At 46.9% G+C, this 26,882-nt stretch overlaps 1 protein-coding gene across 1 annotated transcript in view; it reads right to left on the reverse strand.

The window, feature by feature from the left end:
• The window catches only part of LOC126187361 (uncharacterized), a 58,030-nt gene that overhangs the window by 17,401 nt on the left and 13,747 nt on the right, over window positions 1-26,882 (reverse strand). Inside the window, exon 4 of the mRNA XM_049928397.1 lies at window positions 4,234-4,377. Coding sequence (XP_049784354.1) covers window positions 4,234-4,377 — 144 coding nt within the window. The remainder of the gene's footprint in view (window positions 1-4,233; window positions 4,378-26,882) is intronic.

Genomic DNA, 26,882 nt, shown 5'->3' on the forward strand with positions numbered 1-26,882 from the left:
ATTTCCCGATACAAAGCAGTGCTGATACAATATCAAAGTTACTCGAATTATCATGTGCCAAAACACTAGCGCAAGAGATACACGAGAAACTATAAACGAGCCACTACAACAATGTATTATAATTTGACAACTTTGTGAAACACTGGAGGAAATAGCATTGAATTCTATTATCTTACCAATTTTTGTTGCGTTTGAACAGGTTTGCAATAAACTCTCATATATGCAGATACTGTATACAAATAATAACACTGTTTTTTGAGTAAAGATAACATTCAAAAACAAATGTGTTGCCAGCATTTAATCACCTTTAGAACATAACAGTGACATTCAGTTGAAACAAGAACGAAAAAATCCAGAATGAAATTTTAACAGAGGAAGTAAATCATATTAAAGTAACTTTTATCATGAGAATAAGTTAAAGCAGCAAGACCCGTCATGGAGATAGTACCAAGAGATGTCACTAGATCGCAGAACAATGAACATGTAGATACTGGGACTGAATTTGGAATTGTGAGCTTTCACTTGGTGTTGTTACAAATGACCTGCACACTAGAAGATATTGTGATCTGTTTTTCAGTTGCTCAAGCTCAGCACTACAGAAGGATTGGAAGGGGAACAGTGACACCAGCTTGGCTGAGAGCCATGGAGATTGCAGGGAGGGGATCAGTAATCAAGCAGCAAATTTCATTGTGTTACCAACCATGGGAATCTATACCACATATCTTTGCTTTTTTATGAATTTCTACCACCTTTTAACTGCAGTTTGTCTGAATCGTTTTGTAGTCAGAATCAAACTGAAATGAAAATTGAGCAAATACTATGGTTGAGTATTCATTTCTGCAGGAGATGGTCCATGTCCAAATAGGGTCCAGTGGCATACATGGGTGTTTTCTGCTACAATCTTGTCAACACTCACCAAGATTTATGATGAGAATCGAAGGGCTTGGGCCAGCTGGTTCTACACAGCCAATGAGAGACAGGCAGGTGGACGATACGACTGGGATCAATGTAGATTGTAATATTCTCATATCAGTATATAAGTAAAATCAGATATGTATTTGAAAAGAAACGTGTGCGCTCTCAGGTCCCACCATGACAACCTCAGAAATTCCAACATATTTAGAAGGAACAGCCAAATATTTATTACAAAGACAAATATCACAGTTGTTCTAGCAGGATGGTAATGATTAAAAACAGTGACACCACTGGCAACACTGCTGTTAAGCAAAAATGGCAGAAAAGAAAACAGTCCAAAACTTAATGTAAACCATTTCTTTTGTTTATTTTAATTCTTAGTATTATCAAACGGTAGACAATTAAGCCATAAGTTTTAATTCTTCATGCTTTCCCGGCGATCTGTTGACATCTTGGATATTCGGGAATCCAGCCGGATGTTCGCGAATCCAGCCGGATGTTCGCGTCATTCTCGCACGATATTTCAACAGCGTGCCTCGCTGTCTTCTTCAGGTGCTACCTGAGACAGGTCCTACCTGAGACAGGTCCTTGGGTCTATCGAGTCCAGTATTTATGCCTGGGAGGAGCTGGGCATTCCCTAATCGATCCGCGCCGGGTCGAGTGTTCCATCTGTGGTCCGCGCCCGCCAGTCTCAGCTTCAACGGACCCCTCCAGTCGCAGATGTTCCGACTGCCGTCGACGCCCGTTCTGGCCGTCCTCAACGGATGTGGTTATCATCTGAGGTGTGTCAGACCCGGTCTGAGATGTTGGGTACTCTATCTCCTGACTGTTACTATGATTTCCACTTCTGTTTCGAGCTGGGCGCTCCCTAATCGGTCCGCACCGCGTCATGTGTTCCATCTGAGGTCCACGCCTGCCAGACGCAGCTACATTGTCCCTCTCTGGTCGCTGGTGTTCCCTCCGCCGTCCGCGCCCGACCTGGCCGTCTTCTGAAGTAGAGTTCATGATCTGGGGTGTGTCAGATCTGGTCTCCAATGTCAGACACCTTGTCTCACAGCTGTTCTCTCGGTCTCCACTTATTTCTTGTAGAATCCTGGAGTGTCTTGCGTTGAGTTTTCACAAGCTCAAGCGCTGGATTCCAGGCAGTGCTGATTTTGTATCCCGAGTCACAGTTGATTAGATTGTCTGTGACCTTAATCTCAATGGTTTCTTTAATGACACTGTCCCAAAATCTTGAGGTCTGTTTCACAATATTGCTGTCATTGTAATCCATTGAATGACCAAGTTCCAGACAATGCTCTGCTATGGCTGATTTAGTTGCCTGCCTGAGTCTGGTATGTCTCTGGTGTTCTTTACACCTGATGTTCACAGTTCTGGTGGTCTGGCCAATGTATGACATCCCACACTGGCATGGTATGTTGTAAATACCTGGCTTGCGTAGCCCCAGGTCATCTTTTACATTCCCCAGCATAGCCCCAATTTTGGTGGGTGGGCAAAATATGCTCTTTATGTCATATTTCTGGAGAATCCTGCTGATCTTGGCAGAGATAGGTCCGGCATATGGCAGGTATGCCATCTTCTTTGCCTCTTCTGGTTCTTCTTCTTGTTCTTCTTCTTGATCCTTTGGCCGGTTAGCAGGTTGAAGTGCCTTCTGGATATCTCTAGAGGAGTACCCATTCCTGCTGAACACTGTTGGTAAGTGTTCTATTTCTGTGGCCAGACTATCAGGATCTGACAGAGTTTGTGCTCTGTGGACCAGTGTTTTGAGCACTCTATTCTTCTGTGCTGGATGGTGGCAACTGCTGGCTTGTAGGTATAAGTCAGTGTGCATAGGTTTGCGGTACACACTGTGTCCAAATGTGCCATCTGCCTTTCTCTTCACCAGCACATCCAAGAACGAAAGTAGTCCATCCTTCTCCATTTCCACTGTGAACTGAATGTTCGGATGGCAAGAGTTCAGATGTAGCAGGAACTCATCTAACTTCTCTCTACCATGGGGCCAGATGACAAAGGTATCAGCCACATACCGAAAAAAGCACTTGGGCTGATATGTGGCTGAAGAGAGTGCCTCCTCTTCAAACCTTTCCATAAATAGGTTGGCCACCACTGGTGATAGAGGGCTGCCCATAGCCACCACTTCTGTTTGTTCGTAAAATTGACCCCCATATAGGAAGTACGTCGAGGTGAGTACATGCCTGAATAGATCAAGGAGAGCCCCATCGAACTTGTCTCCAATAAGCTCAAGTGACTCCTTCAGTGGTACCCGTGTGAAGAGAGGCACCACATCGAAACTAACCATGATGTCTGTGTCTGATGTGTTGCTGGCCCAGTCGCTGCAGGAATTCCTCTGAGTTCCGGATGTGACGTGCACATTTACCCACATGTGGTGTCAACATCATCTTCAGGTATTTCGCAGTAGGGTAAGTTGCTGCGCCAATATAGCTGACAATAGGTCGCAGTGGAACCCCATTCTTATGAACCTTGGGGAGTCCATGAAGTCTAGGTGGTGCTGGCGCTTTGGGACATAGCTTCTTGATGACTTGTTGAGAGCCTCAGGTAGCCGCTGAAGAAGACAGTGAGGCACGCTGTTGAAATATCGTGCGAGAACGACGCGAATATCCAAGATGTCAAGCCATAAGTTTGTTAACTATTTGGAAGATACTTTTTGTCAGTGAAACAGTTTGTAATTTTTATTAGTCACAATACGGTAAAAAAATTTTGCTCGTGGGGACTCTTAAAAAAAGGATAATTTTATATTCAGGGTCGTCTTACATTTGCGTAGATACAATAATTATAGTAAGTCTGACAATTACATTACAGTCTCTCTTCAAAACTTTAGTATTAATAGATCATTTTATAAAATATATAAGCCAAAGAGTGTAATACCTGCACAAAGTAGCAAAACTGATGGTAAATAATCTGTAAATGAGGAAAAATGCTAAAAATGAGAGTTTAAAAAAATTAAATGCTTGCCATACTAATAACAAATTCTTCAGTAAGGTTGTGAAGTTTCCATCTATTGCAGACAAAATATTGCCAAACACATACCACCCCCATCTAAAGATTCAGTCCCTATTCTTTAACATGATACCACAAACTGACCTTTACAATTAGCTGAATAAACCTTGAAAGTTAAGCAGAATTGTTCAGAACACTTCACAGCTGGAAGCCTAAAGAATATGTAGAGTAAACAATAAATATAACAAATTGACTATAATAATGGTGATGTCAATGGCAGCGGCTGTAGCAGCAGCACAAATGAATGATAAAAAATACACAAAACTGTATGGTTGCTTGCCTGCATTAAAAGTAACTTACCAGAGAATTACTCCTTCGCAAATAAAATATGGTCCACGACACTATTTCATGAAAGAGAGCAACATTGCCCTCATAGAGAGCTCTTACAGCCAAATCAGCACAAAAAAAGAACAATGTCACTATTCTTTCAATACCCATAGTTCCCTGAAAATAAGAAGTTCAATATGTCACCTGAAATCTTTTACGTGATGTTCACATCGAGAAAATTAAAATTTCAGTCAACTAGAAGTAAAAAGTAGTAACAGGTACTTCAAAATGTAAATTTACTGATATCTATTTGTGCATTTTTTAAGCAAAATAAAGCTAGGGAAACCCTCTCTTACACATCACTTATTGCCAAAAACAGTTTACAAATGTGACAGTATCATTTGCAATTAAAATACTATTAGACAATGATTATTAATATTAGGGTATTAACAGCTTTGAAAATATGAATGTAACAGCAGGAACTCACAAAATGGTGAAGAAGTGGTACCAAAAGGGAAAGGGTAGTGTCAAAGATTTGCAGATGCTTTATTTTAATAGCAATAATAACAAGAAAGTTTAGTTTATCTAAATGAGAGTTTGCTAATGAATATTAATTGCATTCTGGATAGTAAAGCAGTGCCCAAAATGCTACCAAGGAAATATTTGTCTACAATGCAATTGCATGTGACAGTACTCACATCCAGGAAAACTGACTGCACACATCAACACGGTTCAACACAAAATGTTATGGAAATTAAATGAGCTTAAGTTTTAGTTTTTTTTTTGCGCAGTTTAAATCAAAACTGATGTTGACATTCTCACACGCACATTACCTCCATATGAATTTTAACCGTTAAGTGACTGACAGACTGGTTGAGGTGGAGTATGGGACTAAATGGCGAGGTCATCAGCCGCCAGATTCAAAAATTACTTGCATAAGACAGTGGTATCTGATGAAAGTGGGCAAATCCAGTCTGAGGGATCATACCATAAAGAGAGGAAGCTAAAGAATACACAGTAGAGGGCGTGACAGGGTAGGCCAAATCTAAAAACTAGAAAAACAGAGGGCTAAAAGCAGTCTTTGCAAGGGGAGTGATCATGGGTCCTAGACACAGGAAACTAAGAGACCCCAACCACAACCACCCTGCTGCTCCAAGAGGGAAACAAAATCTCTTAACTGAAAATAAAATCCACTTTCACATAGGAAACTCAGGACCAGGTCAACCATCTGTGAATCGTCTGTCAATATTAAAGGCAAGGAATCTGGAAGGCTATACTTACAAGGGAACCTCCCCATCGCACCGCACCCCCCTCAGATTTAGTTATAAGTTGGCACAGTGGATAGACCTTGGAAAACTGAACACACATCAATCGAGAAAACAGGAAGAAGTTGTGTGGAACTATGAAAAAATAAGCAAAATATAAAAACTAAGTAGTCTATGCGCAAGATAGGCTACATGAAGGATAATGTGAGCACAGGAGCGCTGTGGTCCCGTGGTTAGTGTGAGGAGCTGTGGAACGAGAGGATCTTGGTTCAAGTCTTCCCTCGAGTGAAAATTTCAATTTTTTATTTTCAGTTCATGTGACAAACTCTTATGTTTCCATCAGTTTTTTGGGAGTGATTATCAAATCCACAAGAAAACCTAAATCGGGCAAGGTAGAAGAATCTTTTTACCCATTCGCCAAGTGTACAAGTTAGGTGGGTCGACACAGCCACACTGTGGGGGTGGCTTGTTACACAAGAGAAAACAGGGGATGAGCCTAGTATGACCATTATGCAGCGGCATAAGACAGTGGACTTCTTCCCAGAAGAGTGGAAGGAAGAGTTTATTACTGAGAGCAGTAGAGCACCAGAGGTCATTCCACTTTTGGGCGAAGAGTGTGTTTGATGTTTATCCATATATTTGCACCTGGAATCATGAAAGGTAACAGCAGGTAAGTGTCTGCCTCTCTAACCAAACAGTCAGTTCATGCCCTGGGATGCCCACATGACTCAAGACCCAGAGAAAGACAACTGAGCAGGCAGGGTAAAGAGAAGTTCATGGATAGCAGAGATCAAAGTGAGGAGAGTAGCATCAATCTATAACCTACAGGCTGCTCACCGAGTCTGTACACATTAAAACACTGGAGGGAGGCCTGAGTAACAAAATGGAGGATCCTGCTACTGGCTAGCAGCTCTACTGTGAACACACTACATGATCCCAGCAGGAAATTGCATACCATGTCAGTAGGAGACAAAATAATATCCAATTTTATCCATCATTTTAGAACCATCTGTGTAAAAAATGGTAGCACCCCAGAACTCTTCAAGGATGGAGCGTAGCAGATGCTAGAATAGTGTAGGAGCAACAGAAACCTTAGGATCCTGGGATAGGTCGGTCCTAATCAATGGAGCATACACCATCTGAGGAGAAGAGGTGTATGTGTGTGTGTGTGTGTGTGTGGGGGGGGGTGGGGGGGGGGGTGGGGGGGGGGGGGTGGTGAGACATATTCCAACCGGCAATCCCACCCTAGGATGGTATCAGCAGAGAGATACCCATCATTTGCAATAAGGACGGGGTACAGGGTATCATCACACGGCGATTGCATAAGAAACCAGGAGTGGGCTCCACCGTATTTGTAGAAAAACTCTCGATATGTAATGCCAGGGTACCCAGAGGCCCATTTGCTGGTGACGAGGAACAGTATTACACTTAACACAAAACCATGTGGGATACCGTTCTCCTGGATTCTAGAGGTGCTGAGAGAAGTGCCAACTCTTTTGGGTTAGAGCCGGTGGGGTAAAAAATCATGGATAAAAACCTGAAGAGGGCAGCAAAAGACAGTCACGAGGGGAGGGGGTAACTAAAATGTGACGGTACCAAGCCGTGTCATACGCCTTTCGTAGGTCAAAGAAGACAGAGTTGAGTACCCAACATAATTTGAAGCTAACCATCCTCTCAAGCAGTTTATAAAGTAAGTTGGTCAGGCTAATCGGTTGGTAGCTGTCTAGAGACATTGGGTTCTTCTCGGGCTTAAGTATGGGGATAACTATACTGTCTCACCATTGCAAGTGGAAGACACCCATGAGCCAAATGTGGTTGAAAACCCTGCGTTAATGTTTTGTTTTGTTACGTTACGTTACGTTATGCTTTAAGGCAAAAAAACAACTGGGTCATACATGCCCAAGTCAAAACTATAGAACACAAAGACAGAGAGGAGTTTAAAGATGACTATACATCAGTCTCAATTGATGTAATAGAAAACAGCTAAAAACAGACTTGTGGAAAAAGGGCTTTAATACTAAGGAGTGTGCCGGAAGCTGGTATCTAATGACACGGGCGCCAATGACAAAGGCACACCTGACCTCACAGTCAGTCCGAGAGTCATCAGTGTATACAAAGGTACTATCGTGAAGTACCCTGCGAAGATCATGAAACTGCAGGCGATAGACCAAGGCTGGGAGTAGGGTCCTTAGGAAGTTAATGAAGGCCAAGGTTAACATGGGTCACTTCACTTCATGAAGCCAAGGTGGTGAAGGGTTCACACCCACAGGGGGAGTTGCAGGTAGCGTGAAGTTGAATCACCATAGTAAGTGCTGAAAGCGGACTCCAGGAGGTAACAGGACAAGGCCAAGCCCCATACTGAAGATCAAAGGAATCAAAGGAGGAGGCATAGGATGGGTGGCCACACATGGCAAACGGCATGCATACCTGCTGAGGAGAAAGTCACAGCAGTAGAACAAGGGTAGTTCAGCAACTTCAGCATGCACACACTCAACCAGGCTGGTGTAAAATGCACCCATGGCCAAACGAATGGCCAGAGGTAGATAGTGTCAAGACGGTGTAAGAGGGAAGGGCACGCAGATGCATAAACAAAGCATCCATAGCTGAGTTTCAAACAGACATGGAACTGGTACAAACTGATGAGGGTGGTTCGATCGGCACCCCAGGAAGTGCAATAGAGGACACACAGGACACTGAGGAACCACGAACAGCGGGCTGCCAGTTAAGATACATGGGAGGACCAAGGGAGTTTCCTTTTGAGCATGAGCCAAGGAATTTTGTAGTTTCAACAAACGAAAGAGCAGCAGGCCCAAGATTTAAAGATTGTGGGAGAAACCACTTGTGTCACCAGAAATTCATACAGATGGTTTTGTCAGTGGAAAAGTGAAAGCCATTGCTGATGCTCCAGGGGTAAAGACACAACTGAAGAAGCAACTCACTGAGACAGGTCCGTGGAGAACTGCAGTAGATGGCAAACTTTTCAACGAAAAGGCAGCTGGAGACACCCAGTGGGAGACAAGCCATATAGGGTTACTGGCAATAGCAGAGAGGATGACACTCAGGACGGAACCCTGAGGCACACCGTGTTCCTGGATAAAGGGGTCCAACAAGGCAGAACCCACATGCACCCTGAAAACTATCTTTTAAAAATGCCTGAAGGAAACAGGGCAGGTGACCACAGAAGACCCACATGTAAAGAGTACAGAGGATACCAGTTCTCCAGCATGTGTCTTAGGCCTTCTCCAAATTGAAAAACACTGCTACAGTCTGGGATTTCAACAAAACCGTTCATAACATGGGCGGACAAAGTAACTAGATGGTCAACTGAAGAATGCCGCACACTCAATCCACAAGGGACGATTTCACAACCTCAGATCTGAATGTAGGTAGCCTGTCTGCATGGCCATGTCCTTTACGGAGCGAGGGGTAACAAGAACAGAACTATAGGTACCAGACAGGAGAATACAGGGTTTGCGACTAGCGAGTAACTTGCAAGTGACTGGGTAAGGCGCCTTTTCCTTTATACCCGGATCTCTTTAATAGCCTGCTCATAAAGATACATGGGACAATCCCGAGAGGAGGTGGCATAGCTGTCATTGCAGTTGATACAGCAGTGAGGAGGTGGACACACTCTTGTGCATCCCTACCACAGGTGACATTTGGCTGGGTGTCGACAAGACGTCTTAGGGTGGTTGAAATGACGACACTGTTAGCAGCGCATCAGGTTTGGACTGTACAGCCAGACAATGATTATTTCATAGCCTGCTTTGAGCTTGGACGGAACCACCACTCTACCAAAGGTGAGGAAAAAGAGTGCGGATGAGCACAACGTAGGAATCAACCTTTTTCAATACACGATGGATGCCAATGACACCCTGATCAGAGAGGTAAGATCAGATTTTGGCCTCAGACCATCTAGCAGCCTGATGTAAATTACACCACAGAAAGAATTCCAAGTTCTATGGGCCTCAACACAAGCAGGGTAACCATGGAGAAGCGATACAGCAAGCAATTGTGCTTATGAATCAGAAGTGGTCTCCAAAAGAAAAAGTGCCATTCCATAAACGAGAGCACGATTTCACAGGGCCAGCAATTGCTTCAACACCTTTCTGAATAATAAACAGATTTACTGTGGGGAAGGACTGACCATCTTCAGTATGTGAGACCATGAGGAACCGTGGTGCAGTGGGGTCTGTGACTCATCAGTCTCATTACATTAAGTTTAGTAGTTGTTGAGTGGGAAGATGATTGACTCACCGCGAGGAAATCCCCACGATTGCCAGCATCTCCAATGGTGTGCTCCTTCCATCTGGGTGCCCCTTTCACAAGAGGGCACACCCACCTTAGGTGATTGTTCACACCTCAGGTCACCCCCCCCCCCCCCCCCGAACACCTGACAGGGACCAATCGGCAATTTGGGAAGGTTGCAGCTCAGGCAGTCACCCTCCTTGGGCCTGGCCAGTACCAGGGGGTACGTGCAAATCCTACACACATGGGCTGGCCTTCAGGAGCACACGGGGCGGTGGGGTGGGGGGGGGTGGGGGGGGGGGGGGAGAGGATCCTCAAATGCCGAAGCAGAGGAACAAGAGAAGAGAAACAAAGAAAGGAAAAGGGAGTGAAAAACCAAAGGTGAGATTGTTCACACATCAGTGACAGAATGCAGAATATTCCTAATAATACCCCTGACATGTTCCCCAAGGGAGAGGAAAAAGAATAGCAAGAGGATAGACATTCAGCATGCAAGGGAAAAATGCTGCAAAGTCTGGGGTCCCATGGTAGCCAAGCACGAACCCACCAACAAGTGGCAAGCCCCATGGGGGCTGAGTAGATGTCTCTGGGTAATGTCCAAAGCATGGATTGTCTGGTTGCAGATGTAAATAGGGTCTGGGGCCAAGACACGTGAGAGGTAAGAGCCTCCAAGAATTCCCATTCACTTAAGTGTTCATTATAGGCTTCATCTTTGCAGGGGTTGAAACAGAGGGTGGTTTCTTCAACTCATTGTTGGTTGGTGTAGAAGAGGGAGGGGGCGAGGGGGGGAACAAACTGTGTGGTCATCGGTCCCTTGCCCCAACAAAATAATTACGTAAGGGGGTGGGGAGAGAAAAGAAGAGACTTACAGCAAAACAACATGAAAATGGAGAACCAGAAGAATAACAGATGGACAACCAACAGTACTATGGACAAAATGGGGAAAGAAAACCACACAGAGAAGCAAGAAACAGGTAGAAGGGGTAAAAACAACAGCGCAGATGACTGTGGCTGGTCAACCACGAGAATAAAAGGGAAAGCCAGCAACTCTGCAACAACACATTAAAAACATCCAAAAAGCATTAAGAATGGAGAACACAAAGGGACAGAGAACATGCGCTAAAACTTACATAGAATGATAAAACCCACCGTCACATATAAAAATTAAAACTAAATTAGCTGATGAGGTGTTGTCAGCTAAAATAAATGGCAACAAGTCCAGTAACTGAAGAGTCTGTCTCAGGGCAGCCAAAGGAGGGCAGATCAAGATACGGGCCACTGTCAGCCGGGCACCGCAGCGACACTGAAGCAGGTCATTCGAGCACAGGAGGTAGCCTAAGTCGCAAAAAGCAGAGAACCCACAGATTCCAGGCGAGAGGCCTGCATGGAGGTCTTCCACACATTCGTTGTCTCCTTAATGGCACGCAGTCTGTTGTGTGTACTGAGATTATGCAATTCCGTCTCCCAAAATCACAAAACCTTGCAGCGTAGTACTGAATACAGGTCAGTTGCAGACAAGCCAATCTCCATAAGCGGTTTCTGCGTAGTCTGTTGCTAAGTTTGTTGCCTGGGGTTCCAACGTGACCTAGGGTCCAGACAACCACCACTGAACGACTGGACCGTTTCAGAATACAGGCTGACTCCTGGATGGTTGTTACCAAAGGATGACAAAGGTAGCACTGGTTGATAGCTTGTACGCTGGTCAAGGAGTCAGTACACAGAAGAAACGACTCCCCAGGGCATGAACATATGTGCTGAAGAGCATGAGTGTAACCCCCAGCTCAGCAGTGAAAACACTGCAGCCAAGGGCAAGGAATGCTGTTCAATACGTCCTCCATGACATACATGAAGCCGAAGTGATCATCAGCCATTGAGCTGTCTGTGTAAATCAATTCGTGGCCTCGGTACATTTCAAGAATCTAGAGGAAGTGGCAGCAGAGAGCTGCGGGGTTAACTGAGATCTTAGGACCACGTGACAGGTCCAGGCAAAGCCGTGGCCTAGGTGCACACTATTGAGGTGTGTGTTAATGGACCTCAAGTATAGGTGATAAAGGCAAGGACTCCAGTTAGGAAAGAAGGGATCGGACACAAACTGCAATTGGAAGGCCACACCTGGGCCACCGATGCAGGAGATGAACCGCCATGGGTGGGAACAGGAGACTGATTCAGATATGCAGAACTACATACATGTGCAACATAACTCGCCAGCAGTTGTGCACTTCTAACCTGCAACAGAGGGACTCCAGCCTCCACAAGGACACTGGTCACCGTACTCGTCCTAGAAGCTCCTGTCACTAGGCGAACGCCACAGTGGTGCACTGGGTTGAATAAACACAATGCTGAGGGCACCTTTGAACCATAAACCAGACTGCCATAGTAAAGGCGGGATTGAACAAGGGCTCTGTAGAGCTGCAACAGCATAGAGAGATCTGCACCCCAGTTGGTGTTGCTCCGGCAGTGGAGGGCACTGAGGTGCTGCCAGCACTTCCGCTTCTGACGAAGGTGAGGTAGCCAAGTCAACCGGGCACTGAAATCCAGTGCTAAGAATCAATATGTCTCCACTACAAGGAGTGGATAGTCATTAAGGCAAAGCACTGGTTCCGGATTAACAGTACAATGCCGACAGAAGTGTGTAACACACGACTTTGCAGCCAAAAACTGGAATCCATGGGCTACAGCCAATGATTGCGCCATGTGGATGGCTTCCTATAGGCGGCGCTCAGCAACACCAGTACTGGTGGAGCAGTATGAGAAGCTGAAGTTATCTGCATACAGGGATGGTGAGACGAACGGCCCTACAGCTGCTGCTAGACCATTAATGGTCACTAGAAATAGAGAGACTCTAGAGAGAGAGGTAATACAGAGCCCTGCGGGACCCCATTCTCCTGGATATGGGGGAACTATGGGAGGCACCAACTTGGACACTGAAAGTACGAGAGACGAAATTTTGGATAAAAATCAGGAGCGGGCCTCTGAGACTCCACTCTTATAATGTGACAAGGATATTATGTCACAAGGTGGTGTCACACGCTTTTCGTAAATCAAAAGAGACAGTAACAATGTGGTGGTGTCTGGAAAATGCTGTTCGGATGGCAGACTCAAGGGACAAAGTTGATCCCCAGCCACACAGTTTCTGCAGCTAATACTTGTCCATTCAAAGAGAAGATAGAGGTTCTTAAAAACAAAATTAGCAGTGGTACAGCGACCCTGGCAGAAGTAGCCGTGACATGGAGCCAGTAGGCCACTTGACTCCAGGACCCAGCCCAACTGCCAACACACCATATGTTCCAGCAGCTTACAAAGAACATTGGTGAGGCTGGTGGGCCAATAACTATCCACATCAAGCAGGTTCTCACTAGGTTTGAGCACCGAAATGATGGTACTCTCCCACCATTGCGATGGAAAGAAGCCATCCCACTAGATCCGGTTGAAGATGACAAGATGTTGCTTGTAGTCAGATGAGAGATGGTTAAACATCTGACTGTGGATCCGATCTGGGCCAGGAGCTGTATCGGGGCAATGTGCAAGGGCACTGAGGAGCTCCCACTCTGTAAATGGGGCTTTATAGGATTCAGTGTGGAGTCTAGTGAACGAGAGGACATTCCAAGGCCAAGTTGAAGGCACCGGTGGCAACCTGATTATCCCTCAGACCCTGATGGACGCGCCGGATAAAATTAACACCTCACCACTCTAAATTGGCACGCAGCTCATCGTCAGACTGCAAAAGAAGATCCTGTGGAATACAATATCCTGTACCACATTTAATCTCTTCTGGGACATGATGGTAACAGAAATATCCCCCAACTTGTCACAAGTGAGTAAAGTCTGACTGGGCAGAGGATGCTGTCTTTATCAAGACTGACCCAGAGCACATTTTGGACACGCCCTGCAGTTCCCCAAACTTGTCCTCCAAACGCTCCACAAAAAACTAAGGCTTCGTGGACATTAAAGATTCTCCAACTCTCGTACATACGAGGTACCAGGGCGAATAAGCTTCACTGCCCTCCTTCGCCTGACATTCCTCCCATGGTGTGGCCAGGGAGGGTAATGATTTGGGGTCATATTTTTTGGCATTGAAGTTAGACTTTGACCATTTAGAGACTGCTGGCAGTGGACCATCAGCAACGGATGTTGTATTACACTTCATGGTCTGTCATCCACCATGATGCCACCCACTACGACCAGGAGCCCTATCCCACAGGCACCACCCAGCCTCAGCAAGAGCCACCTGGCAGGATGGCAATTGCCAGGGCGATGGGCATCTAGTCCATCGCATATACGGGGAGCTAACAGTGGAGACATCAGCAGAGTGATCCCTGTGTTGTCAGGGGGCTACAACCAACAGGGTACATGGTGGCACCACCACAACGGACTGGCTACCGTGTTGGTTATGAGGTGCTAAGAACTCCATGGTCATCGTTGGTGCAGAAAGTGATAGTGCATGGTGGCAAACACACCCAGGAAGATGTCCTCACCCAAGAGATGGAGAATTAGCAGGACTGCAATGCAACGATGAGAAAGTGGACTAAAGATCTCAATGCACAATGGACACAATGCACCATGTAAGGCACCCTTCCCCAATTGGCTCTCTGCGAAAATTTAGAAAGATGGAGGTCAAACCCAACACGGGACCATCACAAAGGCCGAAACGCGTGTAACTCTTTAGTTGCCTCTTATTACAGACAGGAATACCTCGGGCCTATTCTAACTCCAGACCCACAGGGGGCAACTCCTTGTTTCTGCCAGAGAAACGATGTAGGATAGGAAGAAGACACCGACTGCCGCAAAGCATGTTGCGAGGCTTTGTTGCAAAGACCAATGGATTAGTACGCAGAGCACCCTGTAGGCTAATATCCTGAACAGTTGATTGTTGCTGGTGGCCCAGAAGGCTACAGAGCTTGGACAAAACCTGCAATGAGATGGCATACGTCCCCAGGGAGTAAACATAGTGCCCCAGCATTCATTTTTACTCTGCTTACAAGGTTGCAACCCTTAGCATGGAGACAAGCGGTAAGGTTAGTCCGTGAAGGCTGTCTTTTACATTGTTGCAGCACTCTTCAGTGGTCCTGAATAGCAACTGCTATGTCCTTGGTCCACCACAGCATCAGTCAATGGTGAGGGGGACGTGTGAATAGGAGCATAGCAGTGCCAGCAGCGTTAAGAATAGTGTGACATCTCGCAAGACCACATCAATGCAATCCAAGAGAGATGTTGAGGCACACAGCAGACCTATATAATAGCCAACTGGTTCTGCGGAATACCCAATGTGAGAGCCTGTCTGCCTGGCGGTGGCAGGCAAATGATACAATCGCCGGAAAGTGGTCACTGTCACAAAGATCATCATGGGGTGACCAGTGTAGTGAAGTCATGAGAGCAGGGGAGAAGATCATGAGATTGATGGCAGAGAATGTGCCATGAGCGGCATTGAAGTGTGTAGGAGAACAGTCATTGAACGGACACAAAACATCTGTAGTAAGTTGGAAGCCCCCCTACCTGTCCAAGTGGCACTCCCCTCACCAACAGAGGGTGGTGTGCATTGCAGTCCCCAAAGGGAAGGTACAGGGCAAGAGTTTCCATTTTAGGTCAGCAGTTCAGTATAAGATGAACATCAGCAAAAGCAAAACGAGGATAATGGAATGTAGTCTAATTAAGTCTGGCGATGCTGAGGGAATTAGATTAGGAAATGAGACACTTAAAGTAGTAAAGGAGTTTTGCTATTTGGGGAGCAAAATAACTGATGATGGTCGAAGTAAAGAGGATATAAAATGTAGACTGGCAATGGCAAGGAAAGCGTTTCTGAAGAAGAAAAATTTGTTAACGTCAAGTATAGATTTAAATGTCAGGAAGTCCTTTCTGAAAGTATTTGTGTGGAGTGTAGCCATGTATGGAAGTGAAACGTGGACGATAAATAGTTTAGACAAAAAAAGAATAGAAGCTTTTGAAATGTGGTGCTACAGAAGAATGCTGAAGATTAGAGATGGGTAGATCACAACTAATGAGGAGATATTGAATACGACTGGGAAGAAGAGAAGTTTGTGGCACAACTTGACTAGAAGAAGGGATCAGTTGGTAGGACATGTTCTGAGACATTGAGGGATCACCAATTAAGTATTGGAGGGCAGCGTGGAGGGTAAAAATCGTAGAGGGAGACCAAGAGATGAATACACTAAGCAGATTCAGAAGGATGTAGGCTGCAGTAGGTACTGGGAGAAGATGAAGCTTGCACAGGATGGAGAGCTGCATCAAACTAGTCTCAGGACTGAAGACCAAAACAACAACACAGTTCAAAATAAGGATGTGGCCTACCTGGATGGAGGTAGACATAGCAAATGGTGATGGCTGGGGTCATTCACACTCTTACTGCTGTTGCTTACTGGTTGGTATAAAGAGGGATCCTGTCACTAACGGCGTCAGTGCGAATTGAAGCGCAGACCCCTCCAGATGCTATCTCTGGACGGACACAGTTCTGACAGACACCCAATAACCACGAAACATTAGGGAATCGTCATCACAGAAGTGAGTTTCTTGATGAGAAAGTCAAAATGCAGAACAAGAGAAAACAAGTTGTATTTCCACTGGAAGTCCACTGGATTATCGTGTGATGAGAGTCCAGGATGGACATGAAGCAGCCAAGAGGTGGTCGTATCATCAGGTCAGTCGTCGTCGTCGTCGTCGTCGTCGTCGTCAATAAGGATGGGGTGACATAGCGCCCCCCCCCCCCCCTCCCCAGGATGCTGGTGAAGTCTTGTCCTTTGACTTGTGCTGCTTCTGCTTCTCTTCAGAGGGAGGGAGGAGGTGTTATCAGTAAGGGAACAGGTGGCAGGAATGTCCAGATTGGGTAGAGAACGATTGGCTTTGTGGCCTTCTGAGTACGTGTCCCTTGACCAAGCCAAGGTTGTAGGCTTCCTGTCTTGAGATTTCCTCAAGAGGAGGAGGAGGAGGAGGAGGAGGAGGAGCAGTTCCTGGATGGGGAAGGACAGGAGCTGCTGGAGGGGAGAGACGGGGGGGGGGGGGGGGGGGCGGCACAGGGGAGGTGTACTGGACTGGAGTAGGGAAGAGGTAGGAGCTGAAAACCATGTAGCAGAGGCAAAAGCAAAGGATACTGGCAGTGGTTGAAGTCCATCATCTTTTTGACAAGGCTCAGTATAAGATAGATGACTCAGGGACTTACACTCTTGGATCTTTCCTTCTTTTTTGTAAGCTGGGTTATCTGGTAAGCATGGAAGATGGCAGTCATGACAATTTACTCACAGGTGGCGAAATACAGGGGCTTCCCTCAGGGAGAGGGTGACCACGGGCACCCCACAGAGGGTCTATCATACAACAGAAAAACATATGCACAAAATGCAGGCACCAAAAGCACCTCATGGGTACCAAGACATACAGCTCCACAAAGCACAACAAAGACTGTCAAAAATAAAGGTTTCAGCCTGTAAGGCTTTCGTCAAAAATAGACAACACACGCACGCACATTACTGCAGTCTCAGGCAATTGTAGTCACACCGCGAGCAGCAACACCAATGTATGATGGGAGTGGTAACAGGGTGGGGGTAAGGAAGAGGCTAGGGGAGGGAGGGCTACCAGGGTAGGGGTGGCAGACAGTGCAATGCTGCTGGGGAGTGTGCATGGACAAGGTGGAGAGAGTATAGGGCAGCTATGTGCAGTGCAAGGGAAAGGTGGGGAGGGAGGTGGGATTGGGAAGATAAGTAAGAAGACTGGTTGCAATGGTGAAAGGAGGGCTGCATAATGCTGGAATGGGAACAGGGAGGCTGCATGGGTGAGGACAATGACTCATGAAGGCCGAGGCCAGGAGGGTTATGGGGGAACATGGGATATATTGCAGGGAAAGTACCAACCTGTGAAATTCAGGAAAGCTGGTGTTGGTGGTAAGGATCCATATGGTACAGACTGTGAAACAGTAATTGACATGAAGGATGTCATGTTTGGCAGTGTGCTCAGCAACCAGGTGGTCCACTTGTTTCTCAATCACAGTTTGTTGGCGGCCATTCATGCGGACTGACAACTTCTTGTTGCCGTGTCCACATAGAATGCACCACAGTGGTTGCAGCTTAGTTTGTAGATATGTGACCAGTTTCAAGGTAGCCCTGCCTTTCATGGGATAGGTGATGTTTGTGACCGGACTGGAGTAGGTGTTGCTGGTAGGATGTATGTGACATGTCTTCCATCTACGTCTATTACAGGGGTATGAGCCATGAGGTAAGGGGTTGGGAGCAGGGTTGTGTCGAGATGGGCGAGTATATTGTGTAGGTTCGGTGGATGTGTCATGCTGAGTTACGAGGGGAATGCTGCTCTGTGGCTGGGCGGTGGTACTTTTGGGGGTGATGATGATGATTGGTTTGTGGGGCACTCAACAGCACGGTTATCAGCGCCCGTACAATTTCCCAACCGTTGCGCAGTCCAATTTCGCCACTTTCCTGGATGATGATGACAACACAAACACCCAGTCATCTCGAGGTAGGTGAAAATCCCTGACCCCGCCGGGAATCGAATCCGGGACCCCGTGCTCGGGAAGCGAGAACGCTACCGCGAGACCACAAGCGGCGGACACTTTTGGGGGTGGTTGATGACTCTGAAGGTAAGGCACTAGAGATTTGTTTTTGTACAAGGTTGGGAGTATAATTACCGTCTGTGAAGGCTTCCGTGAGACCCTCGGTATATTTCAAGGAGGACCACTCGTCACTCAGATGTGACAACAGGTGGATAGGCTGTACGGAAGGAACTTCTTGGTATGAAATGGGTTGCAGCTCTCAACAGTGGAGGTATTGGTGGTGGTTACTATATGTTTGGTATGGACAGAGGTGGTGATGTAGCCATCTTTGAGGTGGAGGTCAACAAATATAATGGCAGCTCATTGGGCTGAATAGGACCAGGTCAAGCAAACGGGGGGAGAAGTAGTTGAGGTTCTGGAGAGATGTGGATAGGGTATCCTCACCATTGATCCACAGATCCACATTGTGAATAAGTCATCACTGAATCTGAACCAGGTGAGGGTTTAGCATTCTGGGTGTATAAGAAGGCCTCTAGATGGCCCATGAATAGGTTGGCATAGGATGGTGCCATGCAAGTGCCGACAGCTATACCTCGGATTTGTTTGTGGGTAATGTCTTCGAAGGAGAAGTACGCAATGTGTACGCGTACAAGGAAAAAAAAATTCTGATTTCCCAAGTGAATTACATTTTTTCGGTGTTAAGTGACTGCATCCTTTCCCTTTGGACTGGGAAACTTGTCAATCCTTTGAATGGTTAAGGTTTTATACAGCAATGTAAAACTTAACACTTTAGAAAATGAAAAATGGCAAAAAAAAAAATAAAGTTTTGAAAGATGTTTATGTGCAGCAACGTGTACCCTGCATATTTTCGTATTATGAACATATATACTCAATTCCACCAAAAACAGCATGTTAGTTTCCGAAGCATTGAAACCAAGATTACAATGTGCTTTTGTAAGTCCACCACAGCTTATGTCATGCCATCTCGCCAGGCGATGACAGCAGATATTCAGAGCATACAACACATGACATAGTCAGCCAGTAGCAACACCACTGTTTAGTAGTGGAAATGCACAAATAGGAAAAGTTAATGATTTAAATTAATAAACATAATGTAGCTACAAGCAAAGTTATTTTTTCACATTTTTTTTGCATCTGTTACACTTAAAGATAGATCACACAAAATTGGCAGTAAAATTTATACAAGGAAATAAATGTATGTTCTTCTGGGCTCAAAATTCTTTTAAGTGGCTGGTTCTCTAAGTACTAAATTGTAAATGAAAATCAAATGCTCCGTGACTTAAGAAATGCATCGCTCATGCTCACACATAACTTAATTCATCTTGCATGAAAGGAAGTTTACCTTTAAAGTAATGTTTTTCAAACCACCTTTCACAAAATTTTCCTGCAACATGTCAGAAATAATTTTGTTTCAACCGTTGCCAGTGCACGCCAGAAAATGAGCGTTACTGCGCGTGCACAGCTACAATGACATAGGAAACACTTATGTTTGAACATATAAAGCATTAAAATTGTGCATTACGCCATAAAAGAAACAGGACATCAGAGGATACTGCAGGAGCATCGCAATTTTGTGAAGCATACTTAAATGCATAATTCAGCTTAAAGTGTACATTCATATGTTCAGATTCATAATCAAGTAGAACCCAACGTAAGCTTTTCAGTGTTGTTTTCGGGACTTAAATTTTCTTGGAGTCCAGTACTGTATTAGCTCATGTTTGGTTCTTTATCATGGTATAATGCCATACATGCCAGAATATCAAAACGTGTATTTGAAATTCAGCAAACAGTTGAAACTAGCCAATACTGTGCAATGAAACTTTTTCAAATAAATTTGACTGCCTCAACAAAAGAGATTAGTAAAAGCCAATTTTTTTTAGCAAACCAACAAAAATAACTTCCTTGTTCTGTAAGGCAATTCATGCTCGACTGCCAAAAACTGATTAATATATTTTAGCCTTCCCTACTAATTATGTGAATATTTTAATTCACATGATAGTTCCCAGCCTTAGAAATTGTTTTGTTTTCATTTGATGTTAGAGCTGTAAACTAAGAGGGCAGCAAAATCACAAACATGGATCACATGGAGACTACCCCCCCTCCCTTCCCCTCCCCACTACAACACAGATGGCTCTGCCCAAGCATGAATATGGTAGCTATAGCATGCCAGGAAAAATTTTCCTTAGTATCATCTGGCTTGCATGAGCCCACTGGCAAATGCTAGTGTGAAATTGTGACATCACACTCATCACCAACAACTGGTTGTTATGAAGTATCGCATAGTCTTTGTCCTAAAGCCTTTGACATTTTCTGTTGGCAGATGTTTGTGTGTGCACTGTGTTTTGTTGTTGTAAATGGCACATTTCCTTTGCAATTTAAGTTTTTTTTCTCTTGTTTTATTGCTGCAGTATCATTCTGCAGTAGCAGGATACAGTTATATTCTTTCTTGCAGTATCAGTTCTTACCAGTCAAAATTACAAAAATCTATATGAAAACTAAAACAATGAAAAATTATCGGAATTTAAAAAATTCCCAGGTTTTCCCAGATTTCCCAGGGTGTATACACCCTGAAGTAATTGTGGGTGAAGATATAGTTGGTCATAGTGACTAAGAAGGAGGTGGTTGGTTTGGAATCCATTGGGCATTAGGAAGGCTAGTGTTCAATAGCAGCAATGCCATGGGCATTAAGGACGTTAGTGTAAAGGGAGATGGCATCAACAGCAACAAGCAAGGCACTGTGTGGTAAAGGGACAGGAACTGTGGGGAGTCAGTGGAGGAAATGGTTGTTGCCCCTTATATAGGAAGGTAGGATCTGGGTAGTAGCTTAAAGCTGTTGGTCTAAGAATGCAGAGATTTTCTCAGTGGGGGCACAGTAATGCCACTATGGGGTATCTTGCGTGGTTGCGTTTATGGAATTTAGGAAGCATGTAGAAGGTAGAAGTGCAGGAAGTGGTAGGGGTGAGCTGAGACTGACTCTGGGGAGAGTTGAGGATTTGAGAGTGATTGGAGATCCTGCTGGATTTCTGGAATGGGGTCACTTCTTTTTTTTTTGTGGTTTTAGGGCACACAACTTCAATGGTCATTAGCGCCCTGACGACGTTAAGAATGCACCGCGAGGCACAAGTTTAAAACAACAACTAAAAGGGAAAACACGATAGAAGACAGTCTGACAGGCATAGGATTAAAAACAGCATCATCAAATGTCCTTAGTGAGGTTTGTCAAATGGATAAAACGAAGAAAACGAGCAGCTGCTCGTGGGTCATCCGCTAAAACGGCATCTAAAGTACATGGCAGGTTAAGATTGAGACGCAGTGCGTTAAAATCCGGACACAACATTAAAATGTGGCGGACCATCAGCAATTGCCCACAGGGGCAAAACGACGCCGGCGCAGCCGTCAGCAGATGGCGATGGCTGAACCGGCAGTGTCCAATTCTTAACCGGGCCAAAACTACCTCCTCCCGCCGAGAAGGGCGTGAGGAGGATGTCCAAGCCACGGGAAGAGGTTTCAAGGACCGAAGCTTGTTGGCTGTAAGGGCAGCCCAATCGGCATGCCACAGCGATAAAATGCGCCGACAAATAACCCTGCTAAAATCTGACGAAGGGACACAACAAGAAGCTGTCCGAGGCTGGAGGACCGCAGCCTTGGCCGCGGCATCTGCAGCTTCGTTCCCAGGGATACCGACATGGCCAGGGACCCACATAAAGCTAACCGGAGAACCGACGTCCGCCAGCTGCCGAAGAGAGCGTTGGATCCGGTGCACGAAAGGGTGAACCGGATACGGATCACTGAGGCTCTGGATGGCGCTCAGGGAATCAGAGCAGATGACATAAGCAGAATGTCGGTGGCGGCAGATGTAAAGAACAGCCTGGTAGAGGGCAAAGAGCTCAGCTGTGAAGGCCGAACAATGGCCATGGAGCCGGTATTTGAAACTTTGTGCCCCGACAATACAAGAACACCCGACCCCGTCACTGGTCTTAGAGCCATCTGTATAAATGAAAGTCATATTGATGAACTTCGAACGAAGTTCCACAAAACGGGAGTGGTAGACCGAACCGGAGGTAACGTCTTTTGGGAGCGAGCTGAGGTCAAGGTGAATGCAGACCTGAGCCTGGAACCAAGGTGGCGTGTGGCTCTCTGCCACTCGAAAGGTTGCAGGGATTGAAAAATTAAGGTGTTGAAGGAGGCGACGAAAGCGAACTCCAGGGGGTAGCAGGGCAGAGACATACAACCCGTATTGATGGTCGAGAGAGTCGTCAAAAAAGGAACGATAAGATGGATGGTCGGGCATTGACAGTAGCCGACAGGCATACCGACAAAGCAGTATATCGCGCCGGTAGGTGAGTGGCAATTCGCCAGTGTCAGCATGAAGACTCTCTACGGGACTAGTATAAAATGCTCCGATCGCAAGTCATAAGCCCCGATGTTGTATGGAGTTGAGGCGGCGTAAGATGGATGGCCGTGCAGAGGAGTATACGAAGCTCCCATAATCCAGCTTGGAGCGGACGATCGACCGATATAGACGAAGTAGGACGGTTCGATCCGCTCCCCACGACATACCACTGAGAACACGGAGGACATTTAAAGAACGGGTGCAACGGGCGGCCAAAGATGACACATGTGGAGACCAGCTAAGTTTCCTGTCAAATGTAAGGCCTAAAAATTTGGTTGTCTCCATGATTGGGAGAGCAACGGGACCGAGTCGTAAGGACGGTGGGAGAAACTCTTTGTATCGCCAGAAGTTAATACAGACCGTCTTCTCGGCAGAAAAACTGAAGCCATTGGCAACACTCCAGGAGTAAAGACGGTCAAGAGAACGCTGAAGACAGCGCTCCAGGACACGTGTACACTGCGCACTGCAATAGATGGTAAAATCGTCCACGAAAAGGGAGCCTGATACATCAGCTGGGAGGCAATCCATTATTGGATTGATCGCGATGGCGAAGAGAGCGACACTCAAAACTGAGCCCTGTGGCACCCCATTCTCCTGGCGAAAGGTGTCGGACAGGACAGAACCCACACGTACCCTGAACTGTCGATCCATTAAAAAGGAACGAATAAAAAGAGGGAGGCGACCGCGAAGGCCCCGTGTATGCATGGTGCGGAGAATGCCCGCCCTCCAACAGGTGTCGTAAGCCTTCTCCAAATCAAAGAACACAGCCGCGGTCGGGCGCTTCCGCAAGAAGTTATTCATAATGAAGGTTGACAAGGTAACCAGATAGTCAACAGCAGAGCGGCGCCTACAAAATCCACATTGTACATTGGTAAGTAGGCGTCGAGACTCGAGCAGCCAAACCAATCTAGAGTTAACCATTCTCTCCATCACTTTACAGACACAGCTGGTAAGCGAGATAGGTCGATAACTGGAAGGTAAGTGCTTGTCCTTCCCCGGCTTAGGAATCGGGACAACAATAGACTCGCGCCAGCATGCGGGAACATGTCCCTCAATCCAGATGCGATTGTATGTACGAAGAAGAAAACCTTTACCCGCAGGAGAAAGGTTCTTCAGCATCTGAATATGAATAGAATCAGGCCCTGGAGCGGAGGACCATGATCGGCCAAGTGCGTTTTCGAGTTCCCGCATGGTGAATGGGGCATTATAACTTTCACAATTCGAGGAGCGGAAGTTAGGTGGCCTAGCCTCCTCTGCCTGTTTGCGGGGGAGGAAGGCAGGGTGGTAATGAGCGGAGCTCGAAACCTCTGCGAAAAAGCGGCCGAAGGCATTGGAGACAGCCTCAGGGGCCACAAGGACGTCATTCGCGACCTTCAAGCCAGAAACTGGTGAGTGGACCTTAGTGCCAGATAGCCGCCGCAGGCTACCCCAGACAACAGAAGAAGGAGTAGTAAAACTGTTGAAGGTGCTTGTGAAAGCAGCCCTGCTGGCTTTCTTGCTTTCTTTGATAATACGATGACACTGAGCACGTAATCGTTTATAATTGATACAATTCGCCACTGTAGGGTGGCGTTTAAATGTGCATAAAGCACGTCGACGAGCACGTAAAGCGTCTCTACATGATGCGGTCCACCAGGGGACCGGTACGCGACGTGGAGAAGAAGTAGGGTGAGGGATGGAACATTCAGCAGCAGCGAGAATGACTTCCGTGAGGTGTGCGACCTGACGATCGCAGCTTGTGAAGGTTTGATCCTGAAAGGTCGCCCGGGAAGAGAAGAGCCCCCAGTCTGCCTTGGAGATGGTCCAACTAGAGGAGCACGGAGAGGGGGTATGCTGCAGGAGATGGATAACACACGGGAAGTGGTCGCTCGAATATGCATCAGAAAGTGCATACCACTCAAACCGGCGTGCAAGTTGGGGAGTACATATAGAGAGGTCTAAATGGGAATAGGTGTGAGATGTGTCCGAAAGAAAAGCAGGGGCGCCAGTATTGAGGCAGACAAGATTGAGCTGGTTGAAAAGGTCTGCTAACAAGGAGCCCCTCGGGCAGGATGCTGGAGAGCCCCAAAGGGGATGGTGGGCATTGAAGTCTCCAGTTAACAAAAATGGTGCAGGTAGCTGAGCAATAAGTTGCATCATGTCTGCCCTGGTAACGGCAGATGACGATGGAGTGTAAACGGTACAAAAGGAAAACGTAAAAGTGGGGAGAGTAATGCGGATGGCAACTGCCTGCAGGCCGGTGTGCAACGTGATGGGATCGTAGTAAATATCATCCCAGACCAGCAACATAACCCCTCCGTGAGCTGGGATACCTACCACAGGGGGTACGTCAAAACGCACAGAGGTGTAGTGTGCCAAGGCAATTTGATCGCATGGGCGTAGCTTCGTTTCCTGGAGGGCTACGACGAGCGGACGGTGCAAGCGGAGCAGCAACTTCAAGTCCTCTCGGTTGGAGCGAATGCTGCGAATATTCCAGTGAATAAGTGCCATCGTAAGAAAAGGAAGATGAAGGAAGGGGTCACCTCGAAGGCCGCTGAGGGCCTGGCTTCGAGCGAGCACTGCCGCCGCTATCAGTAGGCGGACAGTCATCGTCCATTGGGTCTATAGGTTCATCAGCCATCTCGGGAGGATGGCCGGGAGGGGGAGCTTCCTCCGCCGGTGAGCGGCCAGATGTACGGCTACCAGCGGTGCGGCCAGGCGAAACGGATGACGGCCTGGGGCGGCAACCGCTGGGTGGCGCAGGAGAAGAAATGCGCCGTGGCGGAGAAGGAGAACTGTGCTTCCTATGAGCCTTTTTGGAAGGACGTTTGGTGGAAGTACCGGTCGAAGGCTGGGAGGTCGAGGTACGTAGGAAGTCTGCACGGGATGGTTCCTTCTTGAAGGCCCGTGCATCTGACTTCGGGGTCTTCGTCTTAGCAGAAGCTGATGAAGGGTCTGGTGTCTGTGGGGTGATGGGAGGAAGAGGAGACGTCAACCGCGCGATCTTAGCACTGGCCGAACGGACGACCGTGGTGCTGAAGGTCAGATCGCATGTCTGGGTTGCTACCTCCCTGGTAGTCCGAGGAGAGGCGAGGACAGTACTGTATTTCCCCGCTGGGAGCAGCGCGGGCTTCCTACTAGCCAATAGCTTGCGAGCAGCCGAGGTGGACACTTTCTCTTTGACCCGAATTTCTTGGTTACAGCGTTCTTCCTTATAGACAGGACAGACGCGGGAGGATGCGGCATGGTCACCCTGACAGTTCACATAACGAGGAGACGGAGGTGGACAGTCACCCTCATGGGCATCCCTGCCACAAGTGACACATTTAGCCGCATTGAAACAAGACTGTCGAGTGTGATTGAAACGCTGACACTGGTAGCAGCGTGTAGGTGTCGGGACATAGGGGCGAACAGAAATAACCTCGTAGCCCGCCTTGATGCACGATGGCAGCTTAACACTATCGAAGGTCAAGAAAAGTGTCCGGGTCGGTACAAGGTCATTGTTGACCTTTTTCATGACCCGATGGACAGCCGTCACGCCCTGCTCAGCGAGGAAAGATTGAATCTCCTCATCAGTCAATCCGTCGAGGGAGCTAGTATAGACTACACCACGAGACGAATTCAAAGTTCGGTGGGCCTCCACCCAGACTGGGAACGTGTACAGGAGTGTGGCCCGAAGCAGTTTTTGTGCCTGAAAGGCACTCTCAGTTTCTAGTAATAAGGTACCGTTACGCAACCTGGTACAAGATTTGACAGATCCGGCTATGGCATCTACGCCCTTCTGGATAACGAAAGGGTTGACAGAGGAAAAATCCTTTCCGTCCTCAGATCGAGAAACGACGAGGAACTGTGGGGCAGGCGGTAGTACTTTTGTCACTGGTGGCTGGTCACGTTTCCGTTTTTGGGCAGAAGTCGAGAGAGATGGAGTAGAATCCATTGCGGAGGAATCCCCCATGATTGCCAGTGTCTCCGATGGCGCGCTCCTTCCTTGTGGGGACCCTCTCAGAGGGCACTCCCGCCTTAGGTGAATGTTTACACCTCAGGTCACACCTCCCGAGAAACAGACGGAGGGACCAATCGGCATGGTCAGAAGGTATCAGCTCAGGCAATCACCCCTCCCCGGGCCTGGCCTTTACCAGGGGGTACACGCGTGCCTTACATGTCTACCCAGGGCGGGGAATTACGCGTTACCCCGTCACCGGCTACGCATGCGAACGCGTGGGTCGGCCTTCAGGCACGCACAGGGAGGAAGGAAGAAGAGGAAAAA

The sequence above is a fragment of the Schistocerca cancellata genome, chromosome 5 (genome assembly GCF_023864275.1).
Source record: "Schistocerca cancellata isolate TAMUIC-IGC-003103 chromosome 5, iqSchCanc2.1, whole genome shotgun sequence".
NCBI classification, from domain to species: domain Eukaryota; kingdom Metazoa; phylum Arthropoda; class Insecta; order Orthoptera; family Acrididae; genus Schistocerca; species Schistocerca cancellata.